Source organism: Rutilus rutilus (genome assembly GCF_951802725.1).
Source record: "Rutilus rutilus genome assembly, chromosome: 7".
Classification (NCBI taxonomy): Eukaryota; Metazoa; Chordata; class Actinopteri; order Cypriniformes; family Leuciscidae; genus Rutilus; species Rutilus rutilus.
The window spans coordinates 20,030,008-20,041,996 of NC_140221.1; the positions used below are offsets into that span (position 1 = coordinate 20,030,008).

Sequence of the window (11,989 nt, forward strand, 5' to 3'; positions counted from 1 at the left end):
ACAAAAAACTGACTACACTTAAAACTGACTATTGAACACGTTGCCATCTTGAATGGGCTGCCATGTTGGTTATGTCCATTTTTTGGTGATTTAGTTGGTCTAAATGCATCATTATTCTGGAATGAGGGATTTGTAAAAAAAAAAATCAATTTGTACAGCCAACCAGCACTGCAATACATAGAAATTGTAAAACGTGAGGTTAATGATGCATTTTGGAGTTGACACCATCTTGCTGTGTTTATTTTTATGCCCTGCAGGGGGAGTCGTGTCTTCGTAGGCTATTGCATTCATTCATTTATTTCATTTAGTTAAACATTTATGTATTTCCCTATAGTCATAATAATGTAAAACAAGGAATATGCTTAGCTTTATTTAACCCAGAGTATACATATTGTGTCCCTGATTAACAAGTATTTATATCAGAGAAATGCTGGAGGGTGCAGATGATTCTTTTTTCTTCTTTTTTTTTTTTTTTTGGACATAATTAATGACTGTACCTTAATTAATTTGACTGTAGTGTTAAACATTGCTGTGCTAGTATGCATGGCTCACTTGCTGACAAGTCAAATGTTAACAATACACAATAAATGAATGTGTATTTAAATACAATCTCAATGTCTGTTAATAAGAAAGTGATAAAAACATCTAGAATTTGCCCAATGTTTAATATTCTTTCTTAATATGCAATAATATAAGAAATGGTTTCATTTTGGTTCTGGACAGTTGCCATGGATCATAAAAACTTATGAGTGTACACTTCAAAATACATCAGTATATTATCACTTTGCATGCATGTCCATGACTCATAGGTTATGAGATCATAGGTTAACCGGTATTTCTGACAACTCAGAGATTGAGACGTGTATAGGCCTATCTGAGGTGGTTTACTGATGTAATCATTTGACCTTGATGCTGAGACCCCATAATATAACTATCCTTCATTTTTCATATATTCCACCGGAATATTCACCAGTACTGAAATATCTGCTCTCATTTATTTACATAACTGGTTACAGAGGTAGTGTTGCAAAAAGGCTATATATATAAATCAGTTTTAACAGACTTCCGTAGAATAATAGCAGTCTGTGTTTATGTTTTACTTTCAGATTTAATAGCATAAATACTGCTGCTCAAACTGTCTACTCTCCAGGCAGCTGGATTTGCCTTTGAATGCATGGGAGTGCTAATGAGACAAAGGTGTGTACAAAACAGGGAAGAAGCCAGTGGGTCATATGTCATTCTTGGAATTTACCATTAGTTGTTACATCCCTTTTCTGTTGCACACGTAGCATGCACAACCTACCACTGTAAAACTACCAATTTTACATTTAAAGTAAGAATAAAATAACAATATTTATTGGTGCGTTTTGGTCATGGAACCTTTCATCATCTATTGAAAAGGCATATATTGATGGACAATTAAAAAAAAAGTGTTTTCATGGACATAGACATTTGAGCTCTCCTAAAATTCAGAATTGTATCATAATTTGCAAGAATGAAGAGCCTTTCTAATTTCAATAAATAGATGACATTTAAGCATTTAGCCGACACTTTTATCCAAAGCGACTTATAGAGGAGCATTGGTTGTGGAGTGGTTAAGGGCTGGTGGAAAATGTGTGTTATGAGCTGCTTCTTGAAAGTTCTGATGTTTCAGCAGTTCGGGAGGTTGACAGCTCATTCCACCAGAGAGGAGCAGAGAGGGCGAAGGTTTTGGAAATCAACTTTGTGCCATTATTTAGATAATGTTTATTCTTAAAGTAATACCTTCAATATCCAAGGTCTATGTCATTTACAGTACATTCATTTACATTCTCTCAAAACATGTGAAAAGCCAATCCCCTTTAAGACACATCAGCACATATCAGTGGCTCATGCTCATGCTCAAGTACAGTAGTCACCTGTGAAGCGGATCAAAACCTTTCATCAAAGTTATACATGAATTTTGAACAATACCCGATCGTCTTAGGACAACTTTGATGAACTTTTTTGATCCACTTCAAATGTTGACTACTGTAGTTTCATAATATTTGGCCTATGCTTTTCAGAAAAAGAAAATAATCAACCATAATGCTATTTATATACAAATCTATTCTAAAGCTCTGCATGTGAATTTACACAAATGCATTACAAAGTAGATTTATGAATTTACTAAAATAGCCAAAAATAAAAGTTATAATAAATAATAAATATTCAAAGTTTAAATCTCGCAATTCAGACTTTATAGTTTCTATATTGCAATTGCAATAATTAAATAATGAGATGTAAACTCACAATTGCAAGAAAAAAGGTCAGAATTGCAATTCTGACCTTTTTCCTCACAATTGTGAGTTAATATCTCGCAATTTAGACTTGTTTCTGAGGTAAAGTCTTCTGAGGTAAAAAGTCACAATTACCATTTTTATTTTTTATAAAAAAATAGTGGAGGACAGCTTTCATACAAAAAACCTCTTCACGGAATTATAATGATTTTTCTTATTATACAATCATTTAACAAGAATGAAAACGGGAGAAGTTTAACAATGATTAGCAGAAGATTAGAAGATTTCTTTCCAAGAAAAAAACAAAAAAACTCTATAAGACCATTTTGAAAGTTGTGAATTGTGAAAATTCCATAATAGGATCGGGACAATCGGGGGAGAGTAATGCTTTTTTTGGCAAACATCATCAGTATGACATCAGAATAAGTACAAGTGTCATACACCTGTGTGTGTCACGTCATAGGTACCTATCCATAAACAGAAAAAGTTAGCTCCGACTATTCTGGCGTGTATGGCGTTGTCAAAACGAGTGAAAATGGACCATGTAAAACAGCCAAACTAAGGGTTACAGGATTCGTTTCGAGTTGACAAAACCAAACCAATCCAATCAAGACGCTGATAATTAACTTTCTCTGTCAACTCTTTCTTTGGCTTTGATCCTGAGTTTATATGAATAATTATGGAGCACATGCATTAAAGTGTGACATCAGTAGCGAACAGCCAATCACATGCTTTGAAACAGTCACTGCTGCCAACTAATTTGCAGGAGAAGTTGCTAGAGGCAGGTTGATTTGTTGCTAAAAGTTGCTAAATGTTGTTGTGATGTTATTGCGTGGTGATGTCATTACATCACGTAAAACTGCATCGTTAGGTAGAATACACTGAAGTTACTCAAATTGAGTGGCGGCCATCTTGGCAAAAAAATATGATGGGAAATTTGTTCGTTTAGATTTGTTTATTGTTTTCTTAAGGTCCCTTTTGAAAATTCTGTAGTCTATAAGTAACTTTGCAACTACATGTTAACTTGTTCTAACCATTACCCTACCAGTCTGCTGTTTGACAAAAAACAAACAAAAAATCACTGCTGTCACTTACTGCTGACATCACTCACAATGCACTTTTGACTGCACATTTTGCAGTCACGTAGATAGACCATGTGTTGTGACTGTGTTAGCAACTTTAAAAAGTTTATAAAATTCACCAAATAAAATTTAAACGTAGCTAAATTTGTTGCTATGTGCTTTTTGAAGAAAAAAAAGTTGACAGGGTAGTCTGAAAAGTTGCTAAATCTAGCAACAAAATTGCTAATTTGGCAGTGAAACTGCGATTCACATCTCTCTTTTGCTAAACATTCCGAGATTGAAAAATATTTAAATGCAATTATCTGCTAAAAGCAGAGCCACTTTTATGGTGCCTAAGACCCAGGATTGGCACAAACTAAACTTAAACATAGCTTGCTAGCCAGCTAAACCAGCTTCATGGCATAGGGGAGACCGGGTCTGGTTGTAACACTTTTTGCTTCAGCATCTGTAACTCAATACATTTTTGAGCTAGAGTGCTTAAACTTTTAAAATACAAAGTGCCAACATTTGTACAAACGCACCAATTCAAACCTCTGTGAGAATATCACAGCCCTTATGAATTGATGTCAAATACATGGTTTGCCTTTGTTACATTTCTTCCCCACCACTGGGATATTGTAACATGCTGGGGTAAGTTGTAATTCGACAAAAGAAGCAAAAACAGCAGCCATACCATGGAATATGCTTCAAAAACAGGTTTACTGAAACAAAAGAACAATTCAAAACGATGCCTCTCTTTCTGTGATCGACCACAGCTCAAATACACTTTCTGTTTGACTCAGGAGTGTGTGCACGTGTGTGTAAGAACAAGAAGTCTACAAGAACAAACTTCCGTGGTAACAATGGTGGAAAAATCTGTGTTTTTAAGTCTGGAGTGCAAGCTTGGTCGGACCAGAAACTGCATTGGGTACATTTTACCAAGTAAATGTGGATCAGGCTTCACTCAATGTATATACTTGTAAACTTTAAGAGTGCTGGCCTAGATAATTGCTGGCACATTTTACCAACACTTCCTTTGGCTTTGAGTTGCCAAATGGCTTTAAACAGACAGCATACAAGTTTTCAAGTTTTCGAAGGTCTCAGAATCCTCACCACTGGCTTTCAAAATTATTGTTGTCGCAACTGATCTGACTGACCTGCCCTTCTTTGAAACCTCATCAGTTCCTTTTTTTTTGTGTGTGTTACAAAAAGATGTGTTACAACCTGCCCCACCCATGTTAGACAGTGTTTAAATGCATAATATTTTGCCTAAGAAACTACAATTTAATCTTAGTTTTGATATGATTGTATCTGCAAAAGGTAAGTACTAAACAAAAATATAGTTTAAGTAAAAAATAAAAATAAAATCTTTATAAAATCTGCATGCACCTATTTACAGCCTTGACAGAAGAGGGTAAATTATGAAATGATCATAGGACTCTAGGTTATCCCTAATTGGTGGACTTGGTGGTGTTACAACTCTCCCCATATTACAACCATTCCCAGTCTGGCCCCTGGAAAATCATGGTTGTAAAAAAAAAAAAAAAAAAAGAAAAACAACCAACCTTTTGTTAAACTACTGATACCTCATTTACTCAAAATTATCAATGTTTCCTATAGAGTCAAAACAATAACATACAATATGGCACCTGTTCAGATTATATCTTTTAGATTTCCATGTGTTCAACGGTGCCACAAACCAAATTCAAATAATGTTCTTCCGCAAGATACATGCAGTTTTATTTAGATGGCCCAAATTTAAATAGTGTAGCTTTAGGGAGCAGCATATAAAACCGGCTACTCATTAACCGCAAACATCAATACATCATTTCTAACTAATAATGAACTGCTCGAACTCCTGTTTTTCCATCTGTTTCCAAGATTGGTCCTATAATATGCATGCGTAAAAGGTCCTATAATATGCGTGCGTAAAAACAGTTTTTAATTTCATTCAAAAATAAAACAAATATATAAAACACTTATTCAGTCTATTTTATTTGTTGTTTATTTGAATAGGGACAGATACAAAAAAAACATAGATTATTACATAAAGAACATGGCTATTATCGTGATAACGATAATTTTTCGATATATATATATATATAGTTTTTTCAGCAGACTTGTTTTTCTGCTTTTTCTTAAATTTTGTAAGAATTCAAGTAGAAAGTCATAGTAAATTCAAGGGTTTACACACTTTTTCCTGCAACTGTATAATGCATAAATAAAGCAGGATTTGTCTTTTTTAAAGGATGTAAAATAAAGCATTATAATGAAGGTTTAGATAGACAAAAATAAACAGTACAGGATCTATGTTTTTAGCTTAATAACAATAAACATCCCTAACTAAAAATATAAAAGGTAACATATTAATATTAGTGCTGTCAATTGATAAAAAAAAAAATGAATTAATCGCATTTTTCTGAAATTAATCGCACCTAACATTAAAGTTTTTAATATATTTTTATATTGTAATAATTACACAAATCAAACTCCAAATTAATGTAGAAACAACAAAGACAGTAGCCTATATTTTAAATATTTGTTTAATGGCATCTTTTTATGAAAGAAGGCCAGTATCACCAATACCAATACTGCTACTGATGTCTTTAGTCATAACTAGCATTATAGAATAATTTCAATCTATAAATTGTAACATTTATTAGGTTTTTTAATTTAAGTGAACTTAAAGTGAATTATAATGTCACATTTACCTGTGTCCTTCAATAATATCAGGGCTACATCTTTTCTATTCAGTCCGATAGGTTTAGATTTTTACTTGCCCTATTAAAATGCACAAACAGTTACTGTTTCTATTGTTTTTGACCCATGTAACCTTGTAAACCTGCTTTATGATTTTTAGGTAGATCTAACAAGTATGATTTTTGAGTTAACAAAACACTTCACAGTCTTCACTGCATAACTTGTAAATTAAATATAGATAAATCCTTATTAAAGCTACAAAAGCAATGAGGGATTTTCTCTTTTTCTTGTATTTTTTGATTATCCTTAATGACAGACAGCAGCAGGTTTATTAGGCTGCTGTCACTTTAAGACCTGACACGGATCTGACACGCATCTCATTTTCTAATAACTCTTTATGTTCATTTAAGACTTAATTTAACTCATTTAAAACTGTGCTTGGAAGGATACTCGACAAAACGGGCTTTTTTTTTGCATAATTTTGTGTGTTTTTGTCTGTTCAGTTGCTGTCTGAAGCTGCTTTACAGACAGGAGACTTAGAAAAACTAAGAAAAACTTCTCTTTTGTGTCTTATCACGCATGAATAGTTTAAAAGCATTTGCATGAATAAGAGAGTGTAATGTAACGCTAGCCAAAGGATGACGGGAAAAATATTTAACACAATTAACGCAACATCTGTTTTAAAGCGTTTAACTGAAAAAAAAAAAGAACACGTTAATTTTGACAGCCTTAATTAATATGAATAATTATAGCAATTTAGATAAAACAATAAAAATAAAAGAAACCTAGAGGGGGATTCTAAGATTTTTCAGGGTGGTCTGGCACCTGTGGATATAGTTGATATTCCACATATGGAGGTGGAGCTGATGAGTCAGACTGACGTAAAACTGAAGGACCAAACTGACCCGGAGGTCCAGGGTAACCAGGAGCAGGAAACTGACTGAGAGGAGCTCCAGGGTAATCAGGTGCAGGAAACTGACTGAGAGGAGGTCCTGGGTAACCAGGAGCAGGCGGTCTGTAGTGGCCAGGGGCAGCAAACTGACCAGGTTGTCCAACAACATTAAGTGGTGGGGCAGATGGAGACGGGTTGGGGTATGCATTGCCTCTTGTTGGTCGATTCCAGATTTGAAAGTCATTGTTTGTACCACGACTTGCAGCTGATAAAGACTGAAGAGGAAGAATCACTATTGGGAATTTGATCTCCGGGTCTGAGGCATACGGCACATCCAGGTAGACCTAGGAACAAATTATGAGTGGGTAATGGCAACAGAAATGTATTTCTGTACGAGATGAGCAATCAGCACACCTCTTGATTTAAAAGATGGTTGCCATGTCAAAATCCAGTTTTGAACTAAAAATATTTCAAAGCTGGATTTTGACATAATTATGCCAATGTAATGTATTTGTTGACTTCATTGCAATGTGAGTGTTTGTCTTTGCTTTAGATGCTGAAACTCACCCTGAGTCTGTACTCAACCTTGAGGATCCTACAGTTTAGGATAGAGATGGTAAGGCTGGGAGGAATGGGCAGCACTTTGGTGACGGTTTTTCTTGAGTTTGGCTCAATAGGTTCTCCTTCCTCTTTAAAAAGGTCATGTGTGTGAAGTTTTCTCTTTCCTCTTGCGAAAAAACTGTGTTTTTCATACAGGCAGTATTTTGGCTTGATTGTACGGGATGAATTGTTCTGAACTTCAGCCAAAATTTTTAAGCCCTCTCCTGTAATGACACACAATAAGACACGATTATGTAAACGAAAATTACTTGATCAATTATCCCAAGAAACTATGACTGTCAATTCTGACAAAATAGGCATCTTAATTCAGAATCATGTTACATATATTATGAGAGATAAACAAAAAAAATACACAATTAAAAATGTACATTTATAAATAAAACAGTATTTTTTACATTATAATTGAATGTATACATTTTGTGTAAGGTCTAAATGATGCTTTTCCACAACAAGTTGAGGGAGAAAAAACCGGTAGAACCAGTGGTGAGTGGGTTCAGATGGACTTATGGTTGATTTCAAGCATGAAATGTGTATCTTCTTTGTCAATTATTACAATAGCCGAATCACAAAATCTGAAAAGATCTGATTTTACCGAGGTAGTATCCCATTTTCTCAGTGTTTATGTTCATGGAGACACTCCCAGAAGTGAAGAGTTTCATTTGTTTATCTTTGGTTCCATACTGAGGGGCCTAAACAAGACAAAACATGTAAAAGAGAGGAAACTGAACTTCAAAACATAGTACAGGAACGTGAGGTATACATTAGAAAGACATGCATGGGATATAGTCGTAATCTCACCATTAGTTCAGGATTGGACACATCAGGGCTGGGGACATAGTGAAACTCTGCTTTGGCTTTGCTAGAAATACGCATTGATCGGGATAGTTTTGTCTCCAAACTGTAGACGATTTTTCCAACTGAACCTTTGAAGGTTGGTGGGAAGTGCCTATAAGAAAATAATGTCATGTGTAAACACAGAGTAATTGTACAGCAGAAAGTAAAGCATCATTAAAAGGTTGACTTCTTGAAAAAATAAATATTAGATAAATTATAAATTTAATGTTATTAATTCTATTTTAATATTTTAGATATATATTTATATTAAATAGTGCAGTCAAGCCATTTTTTTTTAAAGATATTATTAATATCTGAAAAACTTGTCCACCAAATCAAAGTTAATGAGTCACAACCAAACCGTCTGGGTATTTAACATTTTTAATAACAGTTGTGTTCATTTGCATACTGTGCATACTATGTACATTTGCATACTGTGTTCACAGTGCAAATAAAGGATTAGTATATATATATATATATATATATATATATATATATATATTTTTTTTTTTTTTTTTTTTTTTTTTACTTGATGGTACATTAAAATACATTTATTTATGTTTGTTTGTCTTAATAAAAAGATATTTTACAAATATTTATGAAAACAAGATGAATACAAAAATTACTGAAAATGTAGGCTATATTATATATATTTTTAAAACTTTGCTCTTCAAATACTTTTTTTTAGCCTATATTATCTCTGGCATCCTTCTTTTTGTTATAGACCCACATACACATTTTACAGTCAATTAGCCTACATTTTACTAGATGCAACTAACCATAACTTACTGTAAAGGCAACTGAAAAGTGAATGGATAAACATGATGGCCTGGTGCCACAACCGATGAATCTAAAAAATAATAATAATAAAAGTTATACAGTTATATATAAAGTTTCATTCTCAAAGAGAATTTTTGCAATATTCATCCGCGAACAGACTTACACGGCTGTCCTGATGGATCTCTCAGCGTCTGGTCATTACCTTCAAGATCAAGTTACAGAACAAAATAAAACTTTTTAAATCGATCTGATTTCCACTAACTGTACCACAAAGACTACAGATTCCTCTTACCATGCGTTTTATCCTCCCGAACGAAAAACTTCTCCACGGAATAATACTTCTCCTTATCCGAGTAAACAACAGTGGTTTTACCGTGACGCTCGCTCCAGCAAACCTCTGCTTTCCCTTTAATTTTCACACTCAGTGACTGCATTTGCGTGTCCTTCGCTACATCTAGAATGACTTGTCCCGATATAAAATCCCCGCTGGTGAAGGTATTGTTCTGATTGATAGGATTGTAAATGACAGAAATGTTTTTCACGGTGAGGGACATCGTGTCTCTAGTGGCATGTAGTATCCGCTGTCGTTTGCACTCAATGGAATCGCTTTGTTAGTTTGGACTGGCAGGCGACTGCTGCAAGAAACAATCAGCAAAGTATGTGGACTTGCAGCTGTGGGTGGGGCATACCGGAGTTTGAAGCACTTAAGCCGCCTTTCCACTGCACACGACATTCGCATAAGATTGGCATTTCGCCCCCCAGTGTCCCACGGAACTTTCATTACGATCGTACACGGCATTTTCTTTTATTATTTCTTTTTGCGTCTCCAGTAAATGAATGCAACAACAATAGCCTTTATTCTCTGTGCATTTACCATGGTTGAATGAATGAATGAATCCATTAATGAATGAAAACATAAAAAATGTCCGCCAATAATTTTGGAGGGAAAATTAATATATTAAAAACAAAATATAGGCTATATATATATATATATATAATTTTTTATAATTTAATACTTTTTTATTAATTTAACTCGAATAATTCTCAACTTGCTCACACTGATTTGATTGGACTACACTGGGGTGTTTGGCTCGAGGTTATGGTGCAAAGGACACTAGGTTGAAATTACTCCGAACCATCCCTTTAAACACATCAGTATATTTTTGGATAAAACAGATGAATAAGGTATTTTTAGTTAAAAGGCCTAGAGTAGCCTATCGCCATATTTAATTTTTGACAGGAATCTGATCTGACGAAATGTCTCTCCGACATAAAAAAAAACAAACAAAAAAAAACGAGTTATAGTGTGTGCCATTAAAGTCACCATGAAATCAAAATGTTTTTTTTTTTTTTTTTTTATGGAAAATTGCAGTATTTATTATAAATTCTATATTCTGTGCAAATCTTTTTTATCATTATAATTCATGTATAATTCCTCAGGACAACCTGTCACTCACACAAGATCACAGCAATAGCAAACCACAATGATCCAATGATCTAATCAATTCCCAAAGTCCCGTCCTACATTTTTTCTTGTTCGTTTCACTCAGACATATGCCACAAACAGAAGGAATGAAAGACTATCGCTACTTCCGTTTCATGCTGACGTATAGCCTATAAAATAAGCTACTATTTTACTCCAAACTGCAATATTTATCTAATAATAAACTACTCAAACTACTGTTTTTCCATCCATTTACAAGATTGTTTCTATAATATGCAGTGGTGACTTCCATGCCAAAATGATATTCTAAAATTATTAAATGTAAAATAGTGAAGTTTTCTTTTTAAAGAAAAAGGGTTAACAGAAGGAAATATCCAAAATAATAAACAATAACCAAATGACGAGTCCATATACCTCAGAACTATATTGAGCACAACAAAGTGCACATGAAAACATTCCAGAACATAATTTTATTTTTTGTAATATAAAAAAAACTTTATATTTATAATTCACAATGTATAGCCAACAGTGCAACTGCAAGTACTGAAGAATAAATAGATAAATAAAATAGATAAATTACATGTTACATTTGTTTAGAGCTTTCTTTTATATAAATAAATACTAGCCAAGCTGGATACCATAACCACCACATGGAAATGCCAAAAGACCACTATACCATCCACCTTGACCTTACTGCATATAGCTAACATGTGGATTTTGTTCAGAATTACTAAATACAGCAAAACACATACATGGTTTGTTTGCTTATTATTAATAATAACAGACTTGCATGTTCCTATAAGACTCCTGCATGTCAATGCAATCGTCTTTACCTTGAACACAATCTTTTTGAAAATTTATGGCTCGTTGGGGCTGATACAATCTCTCTCTTTTTGGATTAGATTAGAGAACGCTGATTGGCTGAATTTTGTCATACCTTGAAATATGTTCATATCTTGAATCAGCAGTGAATTGCCTAAACTACTACATGCACTTCCTGTTGGTGATCCTCTCTCTATCACCCCAGAGCTTAACTTGAGACATGCGGACAGGCAGAGGGGACATGCATGCAGAGCATATGTTTTGCACAGATGATTATCAATGATAATATGAGTAATTAATAATTAATTTCAGTTTTATGTTTTATATTCATTCATAAATGAAAATATATACAATACTTAATCTAGTTGCAGTATAGTCAGTGTTCAGTTCACACGAAAATATATGGTCGTGTTAAGCAGACTCGCTGTTATGACAGTTGAAAATCTGATTATTTTGTAACAATTTATGCAGAAAATCAAAAACCCAAGTGTTCACATAATTTTTCCTTCAACTTCATAAGGCATATTTCTGGAGAACAGTATACTTCATAATAAAGAAGGATTTATCTTTTTCAAGA

The 11,989-nt window shown here is 33.8% G+C and overlaps 1 protein-coding gene across 1 annotated transcript; it reads right to left on the minus strand.

Moving 5' to 3' along the window:
• Window positions 1–6,317: 6,317 nt before the first annotated feature.
• On the minus strand, window positions 6,318–9,787 carry LOC311293463 (arrestin domain-containing protein 3-like). Its single transcript, XM_084413779.1, has 7 exons — window positions 9,439–9,787; window positions 9,310–9,348; window positions 9,156–9,216; window positions 8,331–8,478; window positions 8,125–8,221; window positions 7,479–7,735; window positions 6,318–7,255 (listed from the first exon to the last, which is right to left on the minus strand). The coding sequence occupies exons 1-7, from the start codon at window positions 9,698–9,700 to the stop codon at window positions 6,818–6,820; spliced, it is 1,302 nt and encodes a 433-aa protein (XP_084269905.1). The 5' UTR covers window positions 9,701–9,787; the 3' UTR covers window positions 6,318–6,817.
• Window positions 9,788–11,989: the final 2,202 nt, after the last annotated feature.